Source organism: Streptopelia decaocto, assembly GCF_964273445.1.
Source record: "Streptopelia decaocto genome assembly, chromosome: 5".
In the NCBI taxonomy this organism is placed as follows: domain Eukaryota; kingdom Metazoa; phylum Chordata; class Aves; order Columbiformes; family Columbidae; genus Streptopelia; species Streptopelia decaocto.
In genome coordinates this window covers 66,402,214-66,428,620 of record NC_138659.1, presented here as the reverse complement: position 1 = coordinate 66,428,620, position 26,407 = coordinate 66,402,214, and the positions used below count along the sequence as shown (strand labels likewise).

The following is a 26,407-nucleotide window of genomic DNA, read 5'->3' as shown; positions in this document are numbered from 1 at the left end:
AGATAAAGACAGTGGAATAAGACAGAAGCTGTTGGGAAGATCACCACAAAGCTGCATCGAGCCAGAGAAAGCTGCTCTCTGGTACTGAAAAGAATGAATAAAAATTACAAGACCTGAGGTTATGAAAGAGAAAAAGAAAGTCATTCCCCATCCTTCCAATCAAGAGTGAAGTGCAGCATCAGACTAAGCCTTAAGCACAATCAACACTGGGGTGGAAAAAATAATCACAAGATCTTTTTAGTGACTCACACCAAGGAGTAATTTCTAGGCTGTAAAACCCTGCGGTAAGTAGGTAGAAAAGGAGGAGCACGTCAGCTCTGGCTCCTTTTATAATTATCACTGACCAACTGCAGCAAATGTATCAAGCAGGGTTCGTGGTGTAGAGGATGGCTTAAAATGGAAGAGATAAATATTTTATACAGGAAAAGTATCACAAAGATATTTCAAAGGATGGACCAAAGATGCAAACAAAAATGCAACTGTGGCCACTTTTAAAATCTATTGAAAAATCTATTCAAGAGCTGAATTTGTACCCACTGAATAGTGTCATGGAGTGCAGTGACATTATTCTCAGACTAAGACAAAGAGTATGAGATTCTAGTCCTAAAATTAATAGCTGTGTTTACAAGCTCTTTAAGATGCTGCCTATTTTTACTCAATGAATCATTGCCCTTCTTTACAAATTATATTTCATTAATCTTAGCAATGCACACAAGTCTCAGCGGAGTTGCCTTGCTTACATACCAAATCTGAAGTTCTAAGTCTGAACTATTTGTCACAGCATTCAACTTTAATAAAATCTGTATTTATTGGAAGATGTCATTTCCTCACATGCTCTTAAATCAAAACAACTGACCCCTGTCAAGCTGTTCCTCTCCTTTTCTCCCTCCCCAGAGGAAAACAGTACAACTTATAAAGAGCTTAATTCACTCCTGTGCAAAATTATGCAACCCTAAAAATTTAGCTTTATCCTCCAGCTGATCTTCATCTGCTGAGATCAAATGAAACTTCATCTGCAAGGAGACAGTTAGAGAAGTTACCACATCACCTGTTGTGTGTTGTAAAACACACACGCATCGCGATTTGCAATCAATCCAGATTAAAAGATCCGCATTAGCAAAGAGAAGTGTCTGCAAATCTCATTGCACTTTTAATGAAACAAGCAAAAGCTCCTTAAAAACCAGCCATCTCACAATTATTTGCTGGAATTAGGCGCCAGACCCTCCAAGTACTTATACAAATGTAATTTTATTTTTTTAAATACAAACACAAGCAGGCAAGAACCTGGGATGTGAAGCATTTACTTTCACTGATCAGCAATTGCCCAAATTGCCTCTGTCAACAAATTGTTCACCTTATGGGAATGTTCACATGTGAAACACATTTACCTGCTTTAGCATTTATGGGATGGCACCTTCAGCTTGCACCTGCAGTAGCACATTCACACCAGCAGCATCGCAGCCTGTTGCACTCGATTTCGAAATGTGATGCTGCATCCCAATATCTGAGAGAGAACCTCGATTCACAAAGAGCAGAGATCAAAGTTCGCTGCCTGCCCCTAGAAACGTGCCAGACCTCTCACATTTGGCTGTTCCCCGCACAAAATATAAATTTTAGCAGAGTTTCATATCCAGTATTTCATTCCCAATTTTAATTCCTTCTCAACTCATTGTAGCTAAAAATCAAAGTACAAAAGGTATTTTTGAAAACTTAGGCCAGAGAGTCTGGAAAAAAAAAGCAGCATGTGCTGTCCTCACCTTGTAAAATATTTCTGGGCTTCTAAACAAGCGTCATGCCTTCACACAGCTGGGAGACGTTTGCTTAAAAATACACTCAATCCCCTTGCAAAGGATTTATAACATATAGAACTGAGCTTCATTTTGGAAGGGTCATTTACATCCATAAGTTTTAAAAGGCTGCCTTCTATTTATTCTAAATTTTCCAATCACCAGTTTGTTTACACCAACCACCACAAGGAGGTCTTAGAGAGGTCACTTAAGAAATAATATATTTCCTCTATCTCCTTTCCCAGCTATGCTCACGAAGCCAAAGTTTAGTTCCTTCACTTGACTCCATGAATAAACCCAGCGTCAGGGTATTATTCAACCTATAAGCTGCTAATGAGCAAGATTAAACTATTAGCAACTTGAAATCATAGCAAGGTTAAACATTAAGTGTTGTACAGGGTTGTACAGTCATATTGTATCATTATTTTTAGGAAATCTGCTTGCAGTGCAAGCACAGCCTGGCTCATACCTGGGCTACACAATCACCCGAGGTGTCTGATATTTCAGATATACAGACAAAGAAAAAAGAGATGTGTTCCCCATGAGATCGGAAGGCAAACAGCATCCCAAAAAAGGAAGAGAAAACAATACGCTGAATCCATCAAAGCTTGTTACTTCATAGACCTTTCACATCCAAATAAACATTTTCCAGCTGGAGGTCTGCATGAGCCAGAATAACAAACGTCCCAAGACCTGCTAGAGATTTCAGATCAGGCTGGCTGGTAAAAGAGCTTGATCCTGGGCACGTATTCGTGGACAGAGGCAAGTATTTAGCATACAGGTCCTGAAGCAAAATTACCTGAAACCACCTTTTCCTTTTTTTCCCCAGGGTTTGGCAGCAGGATGGGAGATTTGGGCTGGGTTTAGTTTTTAAGCACGTTGTGCCCAGTGGCCTACTGGCATGTACCGTGCTACTCCAAGGCATCAAAAGCAATCCCTGACCTTACAACAGCCTCAGCTGCTCAGAGATGCGATGGGCAGATTCCACCAGAGCCCACTGTAACAGCGTTCGCCTGGGACCTCATCTTCCAGCCCTTGGGGCAACCCTGGTTGTATTGCCAGTCGCCAGATGTCACAGGGATGGCTCCTTCAAATACTGCCATCAGCTGGCAAACTCCAACATTTCTTATTCACAGCGTTTCAGTTTTCTCCTCCACCTCTGGAACAAGTCGTATATAGCCAAAGCTCCTTGGGCAGGTGGCTTTGGATGTTTTTAGAACAGTGTTTTTTTAGCAGTGACCTTCGCCAACAATTCTTAAAGTGTTTCAGGAGAGGAGACCTTACTGTGAGTGAGCAGCAGTTGACAAGATAGGAAATCAGAGATAAGAATTTTACAGGGGAGCAAGATCTGTGATAGGACTCAGGACTATCCAGTATATTCATAAATGGTCTAGAAAAGAGATAAATAGTAAGATGATATTTGCTGCCAAGATGAATTTCTTCAGGACAGTTGTAACAAAAACAGCCTGTGAAGAGTTGCAGGAGTATGTTGCAGTATCAGATCACTTAGAGATAGGAAAAGGAAACAAAAAAAGATTAAATTCTGTGTCAGGCAGCACAGCATTGCATGTGAAGGAAAACAACTCTTGCTATATACACTAAACGATGGGCTCTAAATTAAAGACTGCAGCTCAGGAGACAAATTTCTGAGGTCACTAACAGTAGGCCCAGTAATGAATGCTTATGGCAGCGGGGAAAAAAGCAAACAAATAGCAAGTTAAGACTGTGACAAGGACAAAGGCCGAAGCGGTCAGCATCACTGTGCCACTGCCCACTGTGCACACACGTGCCGTGCACTTTTGGTCACCCATTTCAAAAAAAGATCCAGAACTCTTCCCAACTCATCTGCCTGCTACAGACATCAGTTCTCTTGCACTGCCTCTGGGGCTATTTAGACAGAAATGTCACCAAGGACTCTGGTGGTGTTTTCACTTGGCATCGCACACATACTCCCTTTATTTCTGATTCTCCTTCCAGCTGTGTTTCTCTCTCTTACTTTTTTCCCCCACAAGATGAGATCTCCATCCACACCTTCTGCAGATGCTGCCAAGTGAACACAACTGTAACATCTCAGAGTTTCTCCATTCTCCTGGCAGGTCGTCCCTTTCCTGGGACACGGCAGATAACCAGATAGAAATGATGGAGCACGCTCAGCCAGGCAGAGTCCAAAGCTTCCACTGTAAATAAAGACTTCCTATAGAATTGTGAACATCTCCCGTTACACGTGTATGGGGGAAGAAAATAGACAGTTGCAGTCATTTTAGATAGGAGCTTTGTCACACAGACTAAACACTGAGCAAAGTACAACCGAGGCTAATACAAGAGAAAATACATAAAGCCTTAGATGTGTCCAGTAAGCTGACAATCCAATCTAATTATGTTTTAAACAGTGCATCAAAGACTTCTCAAATTCAAAGGTGGTCTCAGAAACAGAGGACAGGAGAAATAAACTAAAAAGATTAGAAAAATTGGAGGAATAAATATGGGAACTTTGGTTTAGAAAAATTTAGACTCTGCAGCAGAGAGAAGAAACAAAACCATCCAAATTTATTCACTGGGGAAACTATGTTAGAGCACCTTTTGGGTAAGGAGAGACTCAGAGAGCTAAGTTTGTTTAGCCTGGAGAAGAGATGCTGAGAGGGATCTCATCAGTGTTTATAAATATCTCCAGGGTGGGTGTCAAGAGGACGGACCAGATTCTGTTCAGTGGTGCCCAGTGACAGGATGAGGGGCAACGGGCACAGACTGAAGCACAGGAGGTTCCATCTGAACATGAGGAGAAACTTCTTTGCTGTGAGGTGCCAGAGCCTGGCCCAGGCTGCCCAGAGAGGTTGTGGAGTCTCCTTCTCTGGAGACATTCAAACCCGCCTGGACACGACCCTGTGTGATCTGCTCTGGTGACCCTGCGTGAGCAGGTGGGTTGGACTGGATGATCTCCAGAGGTCCCTTCAACCACAACCAGTCTGGGATTCTGTGAAAATGGGAATGGTCCAGAGCACTGGGGCCTAGCGAACAGCACCCCAGAAGTCACTGCGCTGCCTGTCCATGCAAGGTAGAGATTGACTCTTCCAATAGTTAAGCCAAAGAGGTACTGTACCAAAAATAAGATAACTTCTAGAAATTGTAATACAGCTTCAGCCTACCAGGAAAAGCCAGGCTCATAGTGAAATCACGCACTTAATGGGACCCTAAAAATAGTCAACCTATGCAAAAATAGCTGCTACTGCTCATGAACTGCCTGTCCGGCATCCCCAGGGCAACAGGGAACTCCATAAGCAACCTCACTGCTGGAAATCACCTAGATACCCTGATGTACTCTCTTTTTGGTGCTGTCTCTGCCCCAGGGTCCCTCCCCACCTGACGAGCTCTTTCAGCTGATGCTGAGGCGGGCCAGGATGGGGAGTGGGCTCAGGACCAGCTCCGTCCCCAGGATCCCACCGCAGGGAGCAAACGCGGCCTGAGGACTCACTGCACGACATGTGAGGCCGACCGTCCAAGCTGACAGGCTGGAAGGAGGAAAGGACAAAAGCTGTTCAACGTGGCAGGACGATAACTGCTGAGAAACAGAAAGTACCCGGAGAATGAAAAAAGGGAAATGATGGATATACAAATTTTTCAGCCTTCGCTGTGAATAACTATTTTCATCCTACAGCACGGATAGCCGCCCTTCCTTCATTAATATTATTTGCATTATTCACTCCCAGGTCCAAATTGAGTCTTGAGTCCATGTGTGTATTTCTACTCCTTTCAACCTGCCTTTCTTCTCCAAGTAAATGCTTGTGAGAGCTCTCTCAGCTACCCTGTTTCCTCAAAATTAAGACCTATCCTGAAAATAAGCCCTAGCAGGATTTTTCAGGATTTTTGAGGATGCTCAAAATATACGCCCTACTCCAAAAATAAGCCCTAGTTACAGTCCATAAAAAAGTAAATTTAAGTAGTGTCCAGGCAGCTATACATGTAAAAAAGTAAGCAGCTTTGGGAGCAAAAATTGTATAAGACCATGTCTCATTTTGGGGGAAACAGGGTATATCTGGAAAGACATTATATGAACGAGAAGCAGCTGAGCCAGTTCTACAGACTTCACAGCCTCATCCATCTTCCCCTCACCTGTGTTTTGTTCCATCCTTTCATTTTAACAGGCAAGTCTATGGATTTTTTTAATGAAATAAAATACTCAGCTTCGCAATATTTTCCTTAGAATGTTTACTTCAATTTTGGTTTCCCTGCCTAATCTTTCTCACAAAGCAGTATGCGTTTCTAAATCCTCCAAGCAAAATAATTACAAAGATAATCCAGCTGAGTGTAATCAAACTGCAGGGTTCTTTATTTTCCTGGCCTTTTAATTTAATTTCACATCCTGTGGTCTTAGAGAAATATTAGGATTATAGCATCTTGATATTGTTTAGGTTATGGGCCTGTAAAAATAAGGAGCAACAGATTCTCTTCTTACTGCCACACAGAAAACTCATATATAATAGCACATAGAATATTTTTTAAATAGAGATCCAGGGAAAGGTCTCATAGATGAGCACAAGTTAGATCATTATTTCATTGACAAAAAAAAGCCATGGAAGGGTAGTATTTCCTATCCAGCTGTAAAGGAAGAGGAACCCTTGTTTATCTTGTTGGTTTTGACTAACGTTTTGAAGATAGTAACTGTTTGGATAAAATAATTTGCTTTTAAACTTTTTTAATGCACTGATATGGGTCCTGATGTGATTTCGTGCATATTTTAGCCATGGAAAAAATACCATTGAGGTTAGCACCACTACTTGCACTTAAATTAAAGCTTCAGTAGCTCTCTTTGGATCAATACAAACCAGAAGTCACTCAGAGTAACACCGGCGTAAAAATAGCATAGGAGAAGAATCAGCTACGTGTCTAAACACAAAGTCAGCCAAGCAATAGAAATACAACTTCTGTCTCTGCACATGCAGCAGGGACCCTGCTACATCCCAGCAGCCAGCATGGGGCTTTATGAGGATCAGAGCACGTCTGGATTCATAAATCCAAATATGCGATCGGGGCTTCAGACCCTTCACTGCAAGCAAAGTCCTCAGCACGCGGATGTCCATCTCTTGAGTTGGGAAAGAGAGATCGTCAGCAGATCAAAGGGAGCTCATCTGCCAAGAAGTAAGATTGAAATGATGCAGGGGTGCTTTCCACCCCACCCCAGTAGTAACTCATGGTGATCTCCGCAGGTGTAAAGGAAAAGAAGCAGCAAGATCAGCCACCCAACTGGTACAACATACCCCCAGGGCCTAGAAACAGCAAAGTCAGAGCTGTCACATTCCTCTTGAGCTGCTGCTTCTCTGTTGCCTTCAAAATGGGGCAGTGCACACCCATCCACCAGCTTGCTGGTGACAAAGGTGGGACACTCATGGTAGGACACCCACCTCAGGGCAAGACTGAGGCTGAAGTTTTCATTCTGGAGCTATTTACCACAAAGACACACGTGTTAGTTTGGTCCAAGTGCTGTTGGCCTGGTAACACCCTCCATAGAGCATCTCTAGAACCACCTCTTTCAGGCATTTTTGCCTGAGTGTTCTCAATATTCTTAACAAACACAAAAAGCTAGATACAGTCATAAAATTATTCCTATGACTTGTATAAATGCTGAAAATCCTTTTCTGAGTGGACAATTTCAGCACCACTAAGTTAAAACCTTCTCAGAAAAATTATCTATTGGTATTAAACACAGGCAATGTCTTCCCAGATTTATGATTTTGCACTTGGGGAAAGCAAGCACATGAGATTAATGGAGCAGAGGTAAGTAGCTCTATTCAAACCTCCACAGTTAACATTTGATCTAGGATTTTTACCAGCTAATAGCTTCTACGTTTTAACAACCTGAGAGACCATCACAGCTCAGTACTAAATATTTTGTTAAGTGCCTACAAACCCAGCAACTAGGATAGAAAAATCAGAGTTCCACAGCAACACCACACATGGAAGACCATAGTCCTGTCTCTTCAGTGCAGAGGTTTGGGTGGAAGAGCTCTTGGTTTCTCCAGCATTGCAACTTCCCAAGACTTGATGGCCATGATTAGAAACTGGTGATGGGGACCACAGAGAGAGCCCAGAAGAACAGAATGCCCACCAAGGGCATAGCTACAGCAGCCCTAACTTGTTGTGCATCGGCCCTGCTATATTAAAAAAAATCAAAACAAAACACCACAACACACAGAAAGGAACTTCAGGCCAATTCTACACACACAGCCACACTTGCTCTAAGCCAGACACGGCTACAGAAATAAGGTCCTTCTGTAAAAGGAGATCTTGAAGTCATTCAGACTTCCACATTCTTTTCAAAAAGGCCTGAAGAATTGCGATTTCCAAATTTCCTCCATGAGAATATAATGAAATATTGTGGACTCTTTGGGATCTCTCTTTTTCCAAAAAAAAAGTGGTTACAGGCTTGAAAACGGATTTTATTTTTTTAAAGTACTGCTCAAAAGCACTCTGTTGCATCTGAACTAATGGCTGAATCCATTCTTGGAATATTTTTTTAAGCTGTTGCAGTGGTGAGAGCTTCTCTTCAAAAAGAAAACTAGACTGAGTCACTGCATGCAAGCTTTCTCTGCTTATAAAGACAACATTTTCCTCACAAAGTACTTTGTTTTTATATCATGGGATAGAGGACAAGACCTTAGATTCTGCATTCAAAAGCACCAGTTAATGAAGTTGCTAAAGTTAAGTTGCAATAATCATTTTCTCCATGGGGTTTTGGCTGTCACTATAGTCACCTTCTTTCCTTCAAAATATGTTTTTCATTGTTCTACTGCCCTTTTTCCAATTGCTCTGCAGCCAAGTTCTTGGAAAGCAATCACGCTTCTTGTTTAGGATTTATGACTAGTCTTTTGCCAACAAGGACATGCACAAATCTCTCCTGTGATCATCCTGCAAAAGCAAGCTAAAAATACAGCAATTTGTGAACGGGCACATTTCGCATGTTACAGAGCATCAGTGTACACTGAGAAAATTCTGAGATATATAAAAGAAGCTCATCCTTTTTGGCTGGGCTGATCAAAGGCTGTGCTTGCGGGCCATAAATAAGTTTATTTTAGAATTAGAGTCTACCTAAAAAGGGAAAAAAAAAAGCATTTATGTTTTGTTTTAGCGGTTGAAGGGTGTTTTTTCCATTTTACCAGGTTTACATGGTAAACTTTGCACTTTAGAAACTCCAGATCTGAGAATAACAATAGTTTATCTTCCAAACTGGCTGTTTTAAAACTAGTAACTGCGATGACTAATTTAGTTATTGCTAAAACTTTAAACTGGTGGGAATTGTCTGTCTGCCTGTACAAATTCGTAAAGGATTTTGCAATTTCAGAGTCAAATTGTATTTAGGTTTTTAGTGTGTTTCAGGTAGCTGCAGGTAACGTGAGGGAAGGCTGATGTTATGGCTGGGAAGGGATCATGGTGAAGAGCATCCAGGTATTCACCGTATCCCGGCCATGCCTATCTGACCATGATGTTAGTATGAAAAATAAACATGATGTTTAATCATCAGCCTCTCTCAAAACTTGGCTTTTATCAGGCTGCTGCTTCTGCTGGGCAGGGGTAGATTCATGACTCTGTGGATGTTTTAGAGCCTCGCTGGGTTGGGGCTGTTAAAAGTTCCCTGAAATGCTGGGAGACTCGGTCCTTGGTCTCTCCTGGACCCCTTGGTTCTGTCAAACAACCTGAAAATGGGAAAATGAACCAGGATTCCCTCACCAGCCAGATTTGCTGCCAGTGGATTTCCATCCCTGATGGTTCTGCGGTTCAGACGTGACTGCTGAGACCCAGAAAACAAGAAGAATAATGAAGAGATCCAGATAAATGTTTCACCACCTTGTAATCTGGGGCTCTCACTCAACCTGAAGTGATTTCAACTGTTATTATTTGGCTTTTCTCTTTATGATTCTCATCTTTCTTGTCTTCCCTTCTCTGCTTATTCTTTTCCCCAGGCAATACAAGATGGTCTCAAATACCTAATTTGGTTCCTATAATGAAACCAGATGTATTTTCTATTCAGTCCTAAAAGGGACTAGTGATTTGTGAAATGGGATTTTGCATCCAAGAAATGAGAAATGATAATTGAAGAAACAGCATAAATTTATTCCTAATACATTACAAACAAACTTTCAAATGCAATAAAACTCCATTTTTTACATGTTTGGACTGGTAGATTTCTGAGTGTAACAAGTAACTTACGTGTAATTTTGTATCAAAAGCTTCATAGTCTGGAAAAAAGACTTCCTGAAATTTCTTCTCCATTCAAAATTATTCAGTGAAATAGATTTATGTATGTGAACTGCCTTTACTCTTTTTGTTGCTCTAATAAGATTACTCATTAATCACGTGGCATCAGGGTGCGCTTCTCATTGTGATCATCACTATTCAAGTGCAAGTATTTGTATATAAAACAGTTATAAAACTTGTTTCCTGGTATTTCCACTAAAACATTCACTTTGCACCAGGGGTTGCTTTAGTACAACTTAGTCACAAACGAACTCACACAAGGGACCACAGAATAACCGCTAGCAAGGCCAACGCAAATGAGTTGCAAAATTTAAACCAATATTTGCTAGAAAATGTTTGTGGTGGTCACTCAGCCCTACTTCAGAGTCCCTTACAAAAGTCCTCACCCTTGGACTTAAAGTTGCAGGTCTGCCTAAACCTCCCTTTGAAACACATCTGAAATTTCCCTTTTGCTGCTGATACTGGGTTTGCATCCTCTGCTTTTACTAATGTCTACAAAGTGGATCCCATCGTTTGCTTTCTTCTGCCTTTAAGTACCACATTGCAAGCACCAACCACCATGTAACTGAGCTAAAGTAGCTTTACTTTTGACTTAACAAGTGGAAACACACATGCATGTACTTGGCTTTGCCTACACGTTCACCCAACTAAATCTATTCATGGGGCCTTCAGGACTTGGAACAAACTTATTTTTAGATACCATAATCCTCAATATATTAATTTGTTTTTACTCTTGGTCTTCCATACACTGTTTGTTCTCTTCACCTGCAATGACATTCACCTGCATTACTCCCTGCAAATCTTAAAAACACTTTTCTCCCAGCAGCTTGCGATGGTAACTGAAAGCATTGAAGGGTGCACAATACAGATGTAACACTTGTGGCTATGATGTCAGGTACATAACTTGCCCTTTATTCTTAATGTCAAGATATTTTACATCCCCTCCAAAAAAAGCTTTAAGAATAAAAAGCACCAGGCCTCAAAAAAAAAAAAAAAAAAAAGTTGTTGGAGCTTCATATATGGTTAAAAGAAAAGTTGGAATATAGTTTGGAGTAAATCTTCATTAAGTTCTGCCATTTGGATTATAGCTAACAGCTTCTTTAACACAACTTTGACACAATAAAAGAACAGTACTGTTACTATCTTACTGAAGATGGTAGAAAAAGACTGTAAAACTGAGTGCCACATCTAAAATTACTTGCAAAATATTGGCTCTCTGAAAACATCACACAATAACTGTAATTAATACCAGCCCTTTAAAGTATTCCTCAAGTCTACTGCAATCTTAAACCAGTACTGTATTGCTGGTTGCATCCTAAACAATATTAAAAATGACAACAGAAAAGAAAAATTCTCCATGAGAAGTAAGAAATCTATAATCCACTGATCTGCTGAATGGAATAACACCTCTGCCCTTATTATTTATAGAGCTTTTTTGGGAGGATCTCAGGACTTTACTCTTTAGCTCAGCCTCACAAGTTCAACAGCCCATGAGTTACATAAACATCATTTTACTCTCTGAACTATTTTCCCAGCAAAAGGGTCATTCCAGGGGAGGACTATTTGAATGATTTCTTTTGCAAAACTAATATTGCTTTACTCGTAGTCATGTAGCTTCAGAGTGACCAAAGCTGAAGTCCACCCGAGCAGACCCGGCCTCGCCAGCTGGCAGCTCCAGCACTTCAAAGAACAGAAGAAAAAAGGCTGCAGGTTGTACCGCACCTAAAAACGTCTAGCAAGTGTTTTCACGGAACACAAGTTCGAATAAAGGCTTGGAAAATGTTCTTCTTTTAAGCAGGAAGCGAGTAAATAAATACATATATAAAACCGGGTTGCAACCAGCAGAAAACGATCACGTCTTGACAGGGATGCTGCAAACCGGGAGACGTGTTGCTCGTCCTCCAGCCGGGGGATGCTCCGGGACCTCCGCGGGGAGCCAGGGCAAGCTCCGCGCCCGCGGAACGCTCTCCTCCCTCGGGCACAGAGAGGGAACCACGTCCGCTACCGAATGGAGGGGAAAAAAAGCTCTGGGGGCCCGATCTGCTGGCAGTGCCAGGGTTCGGCTTTGCGGGTCCTTGGGGGCGGGACGGGAGATGGTCCACAGCGGGTTTTTAAGGCGCACCGAGTGGCGGCTGCTTCGTGCGGGCAGCACCGGCATCTCCCGGAGCATCCAGCTGCGCGGCCGGCCGAGCGGGGCTCGCCAGGGCATCCCCGGGCTGAGCCCCCGGCCCCTCTGCCCGGCTCCGGCTGGGGACAAACATCCTCTCAACAATGGGCATGTTTGCAGCAACATGATATCACCTAATAACGCCGAATAAGGCAATGACTGTACGCTGAAGCGATACGACCCTGCCGCTCTCACCACACGGCGCGGAAAGCTATTTGCAGATTTGCTAAGCCCTTTTGAATGAATGCATCTGCAGCTGACCTTTAACAATAGACGCTGAAATAGCACAATCTGTGGGACCAGGTTTAAGGGGGGGCGCCGGGGGGAGACGGGAAGAGGGAAGGAAGAAATGGGTGAATATTGTAATCTCTGCAATCTCATTCACTTCCTTTCCCAAACCTCCGCACACAGGGAAAAAGCGATATTTTCCCTATAACCAGGGCTCTATCTCAAGCCGTTTCCAATGCCAGCTCGGCCACATGGCACCCCAAAAGCCGCCGCCGGCGGGACCGGCGCGCAGCCCCGCTGGGCATCGCTCCGCGGAGGGGCGACTGCGACAAGGATGCTCCAGCCCCCCGCTCTCCTCCCCTCCCCTCCCGCCGCTCTCTCACCTTCCCTGGCTTTCAACAAGACGGTGTTGGCAACGATGTTTTCCAGCTCCATTGACGAGCTCGGGCAGCGTCGGCAGCAGCGGCACTGCAGCAGGACGTCACTCCCGAGGTGCGGAGCCTCCGGGCGACCACCCGCCTCCTGCCCCTAGCGCGGTATCCCCCCGTGCATGATCCCCGCCTTCCTCCCTTCTCCCCCGGGCGGAGGCGGCGCTCCCCGCGCTATCTGCTCCCGCGGCGCCTCGCCCCGCTACTCCATCCTCCGCCCCGCGGGCTCCCCGCTGGTTTGAGGGCTCGGGCGCTCCTGCCTCCCTCCCCCGGGGGTGTGGCACCGCGGAGCGGCCCCGCAGCCCCGCGCAGGCGCCATCCCCGCCGCCGGCTCCGCGGGGCCGGGCACGCCGGGACGTGTAGTTCTGGGGCGGTCCCGCCGCACCTGGCGCCGACCCCGCGGCCGCGCAGTGTCCCTGCGGAGGGAGCCCGCGGACACGGGCCGGACGGAGCGTCCCGGGCGGCGGGGCGGGGAGCGCGGGGGAGGCCGCGGGGCGCTGCGCGGAGCGGGGCGCGGGGTTCCCCGCGGCGACACACCGGCCGCGCAGCCCTGGTGCCGGGCGCCACCCCGCGGCGGCGGCCCCAGCCAGGGCAGGGGCTCCCCTGCCCGCGGCTCCCCAGAGCTCCCCTGCCCGGGGCACGCAGGGTCTCGGTGCTCGTCCACGCCTCCCAGGGGCTCACACCCGAGCGAAAGAGGCCCCGACAACCGACTGCTCCACCCTCTGCTATGCGGTGCGCACCCCGGGGTCGAGTCGCGGGCTCCTCGACTTTGTGGAGATCTTAGAAGTCCCCCAAGGAAGCACCCGAGGGAATCCCGTCTTCTCTGTCACACTTTTTTTTGTTGTTGTTTTTACACTGTTGTATGAGACATCAGCTACTTATGGAAAATTTGTGAATTTTAAGCACTATGGTACAACATAAATTATCCTCTGTCTGCATAGGACAGATGCTCATGTCAGCATGATTCTGATTTTCCTGGCAACAGAGGAGATCGATTCAGGAGGTCAAGCAAAGAAAAAGGAATAGAACTGAGCCATTACTCTCACTAACACTCTTCCTCCATCTGTGTTTGCATTGATTAAATCCAGGTGAAGCAAATCAAATTAACATGCACCTTCTTGTCAGCGGAGTAGAGACACTACTTTTTCCTTCTTTTAATCGTACCGATCATATTTAATTCTACAGCCAGGCAGAAATTACTTGCATTACCAGGACTTGCAGACTGCTTAGAACACTTTTTCTGAACATAAGAAATAAATGAGAAATGCATTTAATGAATAATATCTTGGGCATTAGGATAAAATGCCTATAATAAAGGCCTTTTGTACCAAATTAAGTGTCAAAGGTTAGAATTTTCATAGAATCATTTCAATTGGAAGAGACCCTCAGGATCATCAAGTCCAACCATAACCTAACTGTAGCACTAAACCATGTCGCTAAGAACCTCATTTAAATGCCTTTTAAACCACTAATTTTGAACATTATTGTGCATAGCAAGTGGCACTGCTATGTACAATCTTCCATGTCCTCTTTCCTATTGCCTCAGAAAATGTTCAGCATCCAGAAGATATGCCATGTTGCGGTTACTTTCTTTGTAATGGCAAGTTCCATATAGCAGCAGTTGTGTCTGTAAGTACCGGAAGATTTTTCTCTGATTAAATAATTCTTAAGGGAAAAATTGCTTCCTGGAAACCAGAGCCTTAGCACAGAGATGAGGCTTCTCAGGAGTGTCTGCCCTACTTGTTGTTTGACCACTTCAGTGCAAGGACTCACTTCTGAGCAGAGCAAATTATGCTCAGGTTATAAGTGCATTTCACATCCCTGCCCAGCCTCCCACTAATGGTCATCACAAGGGCAACACCAGCACCACAACATACATGGCTGATGTTGGAAGACAGAGTTACACCTTTTACATACGTTTTTAATGCTACAAGCAACGCTTCTCTCCAAAGGAAATAGGAACATGGGTGTCTTAGTTCCCGTTTTGTGCAGCTGCAAGCTCAACGTCTGCTGGCACCAGTGGGTGTCAGTGGGTTTGCTGCATCCCATACCAAGCTGTCCAGTGGGGAGGGATTTACTTTCCTGGGACACTCCACACTGAGTACTGACCGTGTTTGGTATGTAACTTTTACACAGGTGCCTGAATAAAGATCTTTAAGATCTTGAGATGTGCTTGGAAATCAGCACGTGCACCAGATGGCTCTACTGCTCCTCTTTTATTGAATATCTATATGTACATCTACATATGCAAGTCGTAGGCACAGAGGGTCATCTGCAGTGTCCCCCTGGGACAGAAGCATGACTCCAGCAGGCTGATGCTGTCCTGTATACTCTGTGAATGCTTATGTAGTTCTTGAAAGGGTAAGCAGATTTATCAAAACAGTTAGAGCAGATCTATACGGTGTTCATAAATCCCATGGAGCTACCTAGTGTTCGTGAACAGCGCAGCTCTGAAGCACTTCACGTTCTCGGCAGCCAAAGGCAGAGTTACACAGTCCCTTCGGAAACAGCAATTGAACAGAGCGTTGTGCTGCTGCCAGAGTGGTTATTTCAACTAAGCTGTTTGACTTTGCATTGAAGGGGACAAGGAGCAGTCACCTAATGTAAACGTGGCTGAGTGCAGGGACTGGAAAGCTGAGCTCTGCCATCAGACTGCTGAGATTTTGCAACATTCTTCATGTTTACCAGTAATAATGGAGTGGGTTTTCTTAACGATTCTTACATCATTTAACAAAATCAAACTTGTTTCCAATCAATCTGAGTCAATGTGGTGCCCTAGGAGGTGTGTTCACTAGCACAATATCTATTTTGAAAAACAAAACCAGGATAATTAGTCCTCACTGCATCTCTCTTTTCTACTACAGTCTTTTAAGCCTGAATATACCACTGACACATGACAAGGGTCTGCTTCAGCACAGGCCTCAGGTGGATGATCCCTTCCATGGACATGGTTCCCCAGGGATTGCCAGGGCAAGTGCCACCGCACAGACTGACTTGTCTTAAAGCCCATCAGCCGGTCTTTGCAAAACCCACTGCAGTGTCTGGAGTCTTACCTCATGACTTCTTCCCAGCTGTCAGGATCTTCAGGTTTGTGTCACCTGGAAGACCTGGTTCACAAAACCAACAAAAATTAAATATATTAGGAACAGGTAGAATTTTTTATACCCGTTTTTCTCTTGTGATGACAAAGTCCTTTTGATTTCAAGGTATATCCACCCCTGATTAAATGGAGCAGTCAGGTTTTCTGTGAGTAAGGAAGAAAGAGGAGACCTGTAAGTCTGTTTCCCTACTTATTCTATTCACTCCTGTAAACTCTGGTGCTGAAATACTCAAGCAAAGACAGGGTGGCAGGGAAAGAACATAGGTCTTTTTTGCTGTCCTAAAGATCCTGATCCAGTGCTTGCTGGGAGAAAAGGGAAAATTTAGTCTGAATCATATGCAGAAATAGCCAATTTTGGAAGGAAATAAACAAAAAATGAGAGGTTACATAAAAAATCCCCAAGCAGTTAAACTCTGAAAAATGTGCTTTCTAAGGTGCTTGATGTGTTTGGTTGTTCTGCTTTTAAGTAAAACATCTTCATCCAAAGGCATTCAGGAAAGATCTAGAAAAAAAAGACACCTTTTAGAGTGCTGAACACCAGGACAAAGCAGGGCTGGCAGCCATCTTTCCTTGGTGGGGAAAGGGCGGTTTGTAAATGAAACGCCAACGCCGTGCGAGACCCAAACGCATCAGCGCAATAAGAATAGGAAAGCAGCAGGGCAGAGTGTGATATTCTGAGCCGCTCACAGGGATGAGTCATCGGCAGGGTGGGCGCAGGCAGCTCCAGCCAGAAGCACAGCAGCAACACACCCGGTTTGATGCTGCCACCACAGAAAAACCACTTGGCCTCCGCACAACCTGCTTGAAACGTCATGATAAGACCCCCCAGCGAACCAGATGTCAAAAAGGCTTTTTTTTTCTTTGCCTATACTTATCAATTGGAAACATACCCTAACGGCGGCTATCTCCTCGATCCATGTTACAATACGCAATTAATGCAGTAAAACCTGTTCGTTATTAGCTTTAAGCTGGATTGCGTTCAAAATGGCTTCTGAAACTTATTCCTACAAAACCGGCACATTCTTTTGCCTCCTGCTGAGGTTCAGGATCAGCAGGTGGGAGCACACAGGCCTCTGAAAAGCTTTTGCAGGCAGCTGTAACCTTTTACAGAGCGCCCTGCGTAAGGACAGAGGCTGCCATCTACCAACAGCCGTGGGGTGATGCATCGTGTTGTCTAAACGGAGCTATTTGCTTTGGTTTAGATAAAAATGGTTATGCTTCTGTTGTTTCTTTCCATTTCTAAACCTTTTCTTCAGTTATCTATTTCCTCAAGGTAGAGGACAAATTATTGTTACAGCATTTGAGCACATGGAATAAAATAACCTTCTAGAAGATAAGCAGATTTTGTTTTTTAAACAACCAGATGTACGCATACCATATTGTGCACAGAGTCTGCCATTTGACGACCCACAGCAGCTGGAGATCTGATTTGGGATTTGCTTTCCCCTTTCATCAAGTTTAGGGAGAAGCAGCTACTTTTTTGCTAATACTTTGTTGTGCTAATGCTAATTTTTCAAAGAGCTCTTTGAAAACTAACTCTCACAAAACAACGATAACAACACACAAGCATTACCTACCAGTTTGTATCAACAGAGCTCGAAGTTTTTCACCAGAAAGGCATATTTAATTATTCCTAGATAGGAAAAAAAGAGGCACGAAGTGAGAACAGGCAGGTAAGTATCCTAAACAAACAATTTACATCTCCCATCATCCGCTCAAGTACCTTATCCACTGCTCCGCACCTTGTAACAACACAAATGTCTCCCTAAAGCCTGGTGAAGTCCCTGAAGAGTCCTTCACCAACTTCAGATGTCCCAATATGAATAAGGCTTAAAGACTCTAAAGGCCCGTGTGAGACAGCAAAGTAGACAACCAACAAGACTAGGAGAAAGATGTGTATATGCTACCACTTAGTAGATCTGTTTTGAACTTTGGATGGCAAGAAGAACCTGGTTTAGCAGCTGTTCCAGCCTGTGCGAGAGCCAGAGCTGAGCAAAAAAGGAACAACTCCTCTGCCAGGTGTATTCTGGCAGGTACATTATCCATCTTCAAATTGTAGGGATGTTCAGTAAAAAGCAAAAAGGAAAACAAAGCCCCTGTCAAATGGCATTAGTTCAAGCTCTTGCCAGAAGTCCGAGAAGCTGAATTAAGCTGCCTTCATAACAAAGCATGAGCAATATTTCCCCACCTGCAAGCCAAGTGTTTAAACAAATACAACTTTCCAGGGAGGGGGGAAGGACGTCGGTTTAGAATACATCAACTTAGAAGTTGTAAATAATCACCTGTGGGTGAGACAACCATCCTGAGGAAATCCCAGCGACAGCCCTTTCCTTGCTGCCACAATACAGCTCCCACAGCTGAGGGGAAGGAGCCGCTGTGGCCCAGCTGGCACCTGGGGCACATTTGCTGCTGTGGGGACTCTCTGTTTGAGGGGATGTGCCGGGCTGGCAGGTGCGAGTGCAGACCTGCTGGTCTGCTCTGTTCTTCAGAATCGGCCCAGGGAACGGCTGACGTGCCTTTGCTGCTCTTCACTGACAGTCACTGCTCTGCGGGTGTCCTGGGCTCCGCTCAGCTCTCACCGCTCGCCTGGCACCCTCAGCAGCGGCACCAGGACCTGCCGACCTCCACCGCGGACACACCTCTCAACAACCTCCCCGCTCCATCTCCCACGGCTGCAGGCTACAGTACAGCTCACCCACACTGTGTCCAACGTATTTTCTAACACAAAAATAGTTTACTCGCTTCCACTTTTAGGCTCTGAGGGGTTTTTTAAGCAAGAATGCCCCTAACTTTTAGGTAACAGACATGCAAATAAGGCGAGTAGCTCAGCCAGCCAGCTCTCCTCACCCAGCCTGTGGCCTTCCCAACAGAGTCTCCATCCAGCCAGCACTTTCAAGCAGCACTGGTTCATCATCAAAAGTCAAAACTGAACTTTTCTCTCTCACACAGCTTCAGGTTTCCCTTCATGAAGCGCTATGAGGAGCAAAGGGTACATAAGGTGCCTTAACTCCAAATCTGCCAGGCCAGTGACCCAGCACCGCACTTGCATGTGCTTACACACACATGCTCAAGTGCACATGCAGAGCTTGTTAGAGGGTGTTACGCCTGAAGTGAACAGCTTCAAAAGCAGTAGTGATGTCTGTCTGAAGTCAAGGAAATCAGCAGGTGCAAGAAGCAGTCAGACCCCGCTGTTGGACCCCATACTGCGGTATCTCTATCCTTTAGCATCCACATTTTCTTCTCCCTCATCCCACCTTGACTATACAGTTTGCACCCTTGTACAGGACTCCTCTTTCTTCATCGTCTCCTTTTGGGGACCTCCATCACCATCATCATCACACAACCCAGCCAGCAATCCACTACCTCTGTGCACACATAATGTTATTCTGGCAGTTCTGCTGGGCACCACAGTTTTTGTGATTATCAGAGCCACATTTCCATCTCTCATTGGCTACATCTGGATTAATAAATTCAGGAGTTCCACAGAAAAGTACCAGAGAGTGAAACTGGTGATGATGTTAAATCACAGAATCCCCGACTGGCTGGGGTTGAAGTGACCTCTGGAGATCCCCCAGTCCAACCCACCTGCTCACGCAGGGTCACCAGAGCAGATCACACAGGGTCGTGTCCAGGCGGGTTTGAATGTCTCAGAGAAGGAGACTCCACAGCCTCTCTGGGCAGCCTGGGCCAGGCTCTGGCACCTCACAGCAAAGAAGTTTCTCCTCATGTTCAGATGGAACGTCCTGTGCTTCAGTCTGTGCCCGTTGCCCCTCATCCTGTCACTGGGCACCACTGAACAGAATCTGGTCCATCCTCTTGACACCCACCCTGAGATATTTATAAACACTGATGAGATCCCTCTCAGCTTCTCTTCTTCACGCTGAACAGCCCCAGCTCTCTCAGTCTCAATTATTATTAAAAAAAAATATAATCGGAGTGAGTTCCATAACGCCAGAGCCAACGGCATTAGAAAAATTTGTATCTGGAAGGTTTCTGAGCACAAGCCACCCTGTTCGCTCCATTTCAGCCTGTGTCACCACACACCAAAACCAGGTCCCACCGCCTGACCCGCCAGCGGGAACCCGCAGCACACACAGCACCCGGCGGGCAGGGCCGGAGGGCAGGGCCGGGGGGCACGGCGGGCCCGGGACACGTCCCGCCCGGCTGCGCTCCCCGCGGGGCGGGCCCGGGCCGGCCCGGCCCCCCGCCCGCAGGCCCGCCCCGCTCAAGATGGCTGCCGCGCTGGGAAGGCTCCTGCGGAGCGCGGTGAGTGAGCGCCCGGCTCCCCCGGCCGCGCCGCGGCCCCCGCCATGACGGCCCTGACTGTCCGTGTCCCCCGCAGGTGCCCGCTGTCGGGAGGAGGCTGGTGGCGCAGCCCCTGCCCTGCGCCCGCCGCCAGCTCAGCCTGGGTAAGTGCGGGGAGGGCGGCGGGAACGCACAGACACATGCGGCCCCACGGGGGGAGGCGGCGGGAGCGGCCCCTGCGGATCTCGGCCCCGGCCGCCCGTGCGGCTGCGCCGGGAGGAGGCGGCGGCGGCCCCGGGGCCCGGCCCGGCCGCAGCTCGTGTGTTCTGCCCGCAGGCTGCTCGCGGTTGGCCCCGGCGGTCACACAACACGCCCCGTTCTTCAAGGGAACCGCCGTTGTTAACGGACAGTTCAAGGAGCTGAGCCTGGATGACTTCAAGGGGAAGTACCTGGTGCTCTTCTTCTACCCCCTGGACTTGTGAGTGCGGGTTTTCCCCTTTCATACGAGCCTCCTGCCTCGCTGAAGGTCATCAGACGTGCTGCAGATCTTTGCTGTCTAAAGGGGATGGTTTTACCTTGTCCGGGCTGGTCCCGCACAGCAGATGTATGTTTATAGAATTATAGAATCATTTTGGTTGGAAGAGACCCTCAGAATCATTGAGTCCAACCATAACCAAGCTCTAGCACTAAACCATGTCCCTAAGAACCTAATCTAAATGCCTTTTAAACCCCTCCAGGGGTGGTGACTCCTCCACTGCCCTGGGCAGCCTGTTCCAATGCCCGACAACCCTTTCCAGGAAGAATTTTTCCCTAATATCCAGTCTAAACCTCTGCTGGAACAACTTGAGGCCTTTTGCTCTCATCCTGTCACTTGCTACTTGGGAGAAGAGACCAACCCCCTCCATGTTCCAACCTCCTTTCAGGCAGTTGCAGACAGTGATAAATTATCCCCTCAGCTCCTGTTCTCCAGGCTGAACCCCCCAGGTCCCTCAGCTGCTCCTCATCACACTTGTGCTCCAGGCCCCTCACCAGCTTCGTCACCTCCTCTGCACTCTCTCTAGTATTTCAATGTAGTGACAGGACTTGGGGGGAAATGGCCATTTTATGCTAAAGCAATGGGTCTGGAGGCTGGAGAGCATCTTCCAGCTGCCAGGACTGCTTCAGGAGGCAGAGGTGGCCTTGCAAGGGTGGTTCTTCTCACAGTCAGACCCCGGGGCACAGGCATTGCCTTGCAGTTGGGGGTCACCTTGGAGACTCTTTGCTTTTAAGCAGCAGAACTGCAGCAAAACAGCTCCAGAGCAAACTGTGGATAGGCTGAGCCTGCCCAGGAGGCTTCAATCATCAAGAGCATCCTGGGCAGTTCTGATGAAGTTTAGTGTATGTGGGCACATGGAGGAGAATTTAACCTGTGGTTCCTTCTGTTATAGATTCCAGAAACTCTCTGTCTAGAGAGTGTCTAGCAGGGACAGTTTCTCCATGTCTGCAAAAAAAATCTGTTTAGAACTGGGAGTTGAAAACTGCTGTGCCAGTGAGGTGGCTACAGCCGTTGCTTTGAAACTGGCTGAAACTAATCTTGAGCAGAAAAAATGGTTAAAATTATCAGGCTGAAGAAACGGTGCTACTGCTTTAGTGCCCAGAAACAGGCATAAGAGTATTTTCTAAAAAACTCTCTGAAAAGATTGCGGAATCATTGCAGCCTGTTCTCTCTTCCCACCCAGCACCTTTGTCTGCCCAACAGAAATTGTGGCTTTCAGCAACAAAGCAAATGAATTTCGTGATGTGAACTGTGAAGTTCTGGCAGTTTCTGTGGATTCTCATTTTTGTCATCTGGCCTGGATAAATACACCACGAAAGGTAGGAATTGAGCGGTCGTTTGGGGCTTTCTCTGTTGGTTGTTTTCTTTTCACAGGAGCTCCTGAGCAGAAAAACTGAATAAACGATTGTGCGAACATTGATTTCAAGAAGTAGGCTGCCTGTAGTTATATGCTATGGGATTAACTTCTACATTGGATGACATAATTCTGACCTCTGTCTTTGTTTTCTTTATCTTTTCCTTAAAGATTTTCCTTTTTTCATCTTTGATTTGCACTCTTGCTAGTCCTATAGGTTGCATCATAACCTTATACATTTTTCTTGAAAGACAAATACTCAATATCCGTGTTACTGTCCTAAAGTTTTCTGTGAATCATCACAGAAAATGAAGAGATGCTGTGTAGTCCTTACTGTTAACCAGTATCTAACGGTGGTGGCTTTGCAATGGAAGCAGAACAGCCAGTTTATCGGAGCACTTGTGTTATTGACTTTCACTTGCTGAAATGGTTCCTCTTCTGCAATACAAGCGGTGCTCCTCAGCTTTCTTCAGGGAAAGAAAGCGATGAAGATGGCCTTTTACTGGAGAGGATCTTTGTTCAGATGTATATAAAAATGCCCATTTTTGATCAGAGGAAGCACCTCGCTACTGTGGTTAGTTGCAGAGAATGAGGAGCGTGGCAGGAAGGTGCAGAAGCTCCTGCGCCATTGAGCAGTGGTGCTCACAGAGTAGGCTGCTTCCAGGTGTGTGGCTTTGCTGCCGTTACACAGGGGAGGGAAGAGAGTTTCTTAGATTTAATACAGCTTGGCTGAACCTATTGAGAGAGTTTCATTTTCTGCGTGCTTTGTTCAGAGCACTAAAATGTGATTATGGGCTGACTTCTGCGCTTTATGTGGAAGCTGGTTTGGCACTGCTCTGTGCACATGTAGCAAAACGCCCTGCAAAGGGCAGAAAGAATTCCAGGGTTGTGCAGACAGGACCTTGACACCCGGAGAAGCAAAAGCCTTGGTTTCTCTGACATCTGCACTCAAAGCCCCACGTGCAAGAACTCCATTGCAGATGAGCACTTGCAGGTCAGGGTCTGAGTGACTGAGATTGCACAATGAACCACTGATGATACCAGGAATAGAAAACCTAACAAACTCTGGGCTCGTTTCAAGGCTAGAGAGCTTATCTCTCTTGCAGTTCCAGTGTGTTGCAAAACTGAAATAAATCTTCATTGACTCTCCAAATAGTAGTTAAATTGATTTGGGGAGGGGAAAAAAATTTCATATATGGACTAAATAGAGCAGCTGAACTTTGATGTACCTAGTGTGGCTGTCAGAAGCCTTGTGTTGTCTGTTCATAGTATGCAGGTTTATTTTCCCTTCCCTCCCTGCCATGTTAATCATCTTTCATTTTGAACACTTAAACAGGGAGTAGAAATTTTTGTATTCAAAGCTCCTGCGTAGGGTACAAGGGGAATCTTTCTGAAAATTTATAACCGTTGTCAGAGGTAGCCTTTCACCACCAAAATAAGCAATTCTAAAATGCTCAGTGCAAAAGCAGATTTCATGTTCCAAAGAAACCAAATGTTCCTGACTACTTTAAAAAAAGAAACAAACAAAACAAGACAAACCAAACAATGCCAGACACATAAGTGGTTCCTTTCATGGGGCAAACGTCATGAATGTGTTTTGTTGTCAGTATAGCTTAAAGAGAACTGAATCCAAGGACGAAGGATAATCCTAAAATGTGTTTTGTAACAAAATGGAATCTTATTCTTTTCTCTAGAGTGGCGGTTTGGGCAAAATGAATATTCCAATTCTGTCAGACCTCACAAAACAAATCTCCCGTGATTACGGTGTGCTGCTAGAAGGACCCGGCATAGCGCTGAGGTAAGGCATGATTGCTGATAACTGGGTTATGACACAACCCAGTCTAAACCAGCGTGAGCCATACTGTCTCCTCCTGCAGAGGAAACTGCACAGGGGTCTAATGACAACTGTAAGGTGTCATTTTTTTCTGCAGAACTTCTGGATCCCACCCTAGGAAAAGGGCATGTGGCCATTATGGCTATTGAGAATGGTTCTGGGCCTCTCTGAGAATGCACACAGGGCAAAGCCAGCTGTTCTGATCCAAGTGACTGGGAGAACTCTGTGTCACTAAGGAAGACAAGAGTAGCATAGAAGAGCATTTTACAATTTATTTTTCAAAATTTAGGTCTGTCTTTAATTTTCCTTCCTTCTGAAAGGAGAAGAGACTGCCTTAACTTCCATGTGAGAATTTTCTAAAGTGGTAGCCACTACAGTCAATCCCATAATTATCTAGGATTTTTTAAAAATGACACTTTTCCACCGTAGGAATACTTATTAAAAGCAAATAGCGGTCCCTGAGATCTATTGGACTGGGTTGGAGTCTTCTGGAAACCTTTGGTTCCCGATCTCTTTGGATCGGGAACTTCTGACTTTTGTTGACAAATTAAGTTTATTAGTATGGTAAGGCTGGGACTTTGGTTTTCACAAATTGACATATTGTTTATATGCAACAGCATTTAATTTGGTAGCTTAAAGCGTAAGCACCTATTCACTCAGTACCTTTGGATTTTCACATCAAAAAGACATGGGAAGGATGTCAGCTATCAACTTGGAAATACAGGTGGAAATAGTTCTACGTTTGTTATAAATCTGTGTCGATTTGATCACTGTGCTAACAAACAATATATGAAATGCTGCATTGCTACTCCTAACTCTGATATCTGCATCTAAGAACAACGACCTTGCTGAAATAGATGATCCACTTTCTTGTGTTTGCTCTTGGAACGTCATTTGCATTCCCTGAACTCTTGCTGCATTACAGAGGTCTCTTCATCATCGATCCAAACGGGATCGTCAAGCACCTGAGTATCAATGATCTCCCCGTCGGTCGCAGCGTGGAGGAGACGCTCCGCTTGGTGAAAGCATTCCAGTTCGTGGAGACGCACGGAGAGGTTTGCCCGGCAAACTGGACTCCAGACTCCCCTACGGTGAGTGTCTGCTAAATAACACTCGTCTAAATATAGACACTGGCTTATTTTTGCACGTCTGAAGGGCTGAGAACCAGTTCAACGTGAGGTGCTTGACTGAATCTGTGCCTGTTGTCTAAATCTGAGGCTTTTATCGGTTGGACCAATTCAGTCCATTTGTATGATACTAAATGTGTGATTTCTGTGAAGAAAGTTAGCAATTTTCTTTTAGAAGACACAGATTGTATTTAAAACTCTAAATTTGACTTCTGCTCTCTACCAATTGTCTTCAGATACTTTACTTATATAATGCCCTGCTTGATGTGTAGCAGGAAAAATGCATTGAATACTTTAGGAGCTTGTCTTTTAGGAGCTTTCGTCTTTCAACCAAATGCAGAAACAACATGTTGTTTTTTATAAAGTATGCATGGTTTTTTCCTAGTGTCAAATCTGTATTTTTGTAATCTTTGTTATAGCATATAATAACTAAGCTTTCTTTTTTTGATAGATCAAACCAAGCCCAGAAGGCTCTAAAGAATATTTTGAGAAGGTGAATAAATAAACACTGAAATATGTGGACAAGACTCCTAGTTACCATAAAATGAAGACATTAGGAAAGCAGCTGTGATTATTAAAAAAAAAAAATCAAAGTTCTTATTTTCTCATGTTTAAGAAGAAATTAAATGCTGAAATATTTATTGTCTCTCTTGTCTTGTTTTAAAAAGAAGGGTAAAAATGAAGGATTTCCTCCCTGCCCCTTTTGCAACTTCGATGTCATGAATTTCCATGACCACTTGTTTTCTTCCCCAATACGACAGGTACACAAAATACAGTTGTCTTCACTGGGTTCTCTTCTTTCTTTGGCTAGCTTTGGGCCAGAAAGTGTCCCTTTTTTTCCTCACGTGAAGAACGAAATTCTGTAACAAGAGTTTGAAACAATAGGGACAATACAGAAAATAGAATTTTGACACATGGTTTGGTTTTGATTAATTTTGCACAGGAAGAGATGAATGTAACAAAAAATAAAAATCCCTCTTTTTGTGGGTAAATGCACTATAATTTGCAATGAATGTAAATATGTGCCCTTTTAATCCTGCGTATAGCCACAGGTACACCAGAGCATTGACAAGCATGGAGAAATTTCTGCTTGGGAGATGGTGAAAACTTGAACCCCTATAGCTGTACTTACTGGAGCTTTATGAGAATTCTATCACTGAAAGCCTTGCTTATTTGTTGAATCTGTTGTACTGCTTGAAAACAATGTAGCGCGTCTCTAGTTAAAGTAATAAATCTTAACACTGGCTAGCAGTGGGTGTGTTGCTTTTCTTTCACTTTTTCCCCCAAGATTCCTGTATTTTGAAGGAGTTGGGTGAGTTGTGTTGCCTTAGAAAGGACCTTCTGTAGCTTTGTTC

General features: G+C 45.1%; 2 protein-coding genes across 3 annotated transcripts in view; one reads left to right on the top strand and one right to left on the bottom strand.

Moving 5' to 3' along the window:
* GRK5 (G protein-coupled receptor kinase 5) overlaps window positions 1-18,611 on the bottom strand; it is a 173,751-nt gene extending 155,140 nt beyond the window's left edge. Inside the window, exons 1-3 of one of the 2 annotated variants that reach the window (XM_082053504.1) lie at window positions 18,240-18,611; window positions 17,535-17,590; window positions 15,911-15,964 (exon numbers count right to left, since the gene is read on the bottom strand). Coding sequence is in view for 1 of the 2 variants with exons in the window: in XM_082053501.1 (XP_081909627.1) it covers window positions 12,813-12,864 (52 nt within the window). In the remaining variant the exon portion in view is untranslated. Of the gene's footprint in view, window positions 1-12,812; window positions 13,056-15,910; window positions 15,965-17,534; window positions 17,591-18,239 lie in introns of those variants that run through there. The other variant, XM_082053501.1, reaches the window with a different exon arrangement.
* Window positions 18,612-20,142: 1,531 nt separating this feature from the next.
* PRDX3 (peroxiredoxin 3) lies at window positions 20,143-25,691 on the top strand. The gene is made up of 7 exons (XM_082054404.1): window positions 20,143-20,223; window positions 20,300-20,366; window positions 20,539-20,680; window positions 21,921-22,056; window positions 23,786-23,889; window positions 24,851-25,016; window positions 25,504-25,691. The coding sequence occupies exons 1-7, from the start codon at window positions 20,188-20,190 to the stop codon at window positions 25,555-25,557; spliced, it is 705 nt and encodes a 234-aa protein (XP_081910530.1). The 5' UTR covers window positions 20,143-20,187; the 3' UTR covers window positions 25,558-25,691.
* The last annotated feature ends 716 nt before the right edge of the window (window positions 25,692-26,407 follow it).

What these genes read in the sequence shown, in the direction of transcription:
- PRDX3 (XM_082054404.1), top strand. Translation starts at nt 20,188, where the DNA reads ATGGCTGCCGCGCTGGGAAGGCTCCTGCGGAGCGCG. An exon ending in GAAGGCTCCTGCGGAGCGCG is followed by an intron (nt 20,224 to 20,299) that starts GTGAGTGAGCGC and finishes TGTCCCCCGCAG; the next exon opens with GTGCCCGCTGTCGGGAGGAG. An exon ending in GGACCCGGCATAGCGCTGAG is followed by an intron (nt 23,890 to 24,850) that starts GTAAGGCATGAT and finishes GCTGCATTACAG; the next exon opens with AGGTCTCTTCATCATCGATC.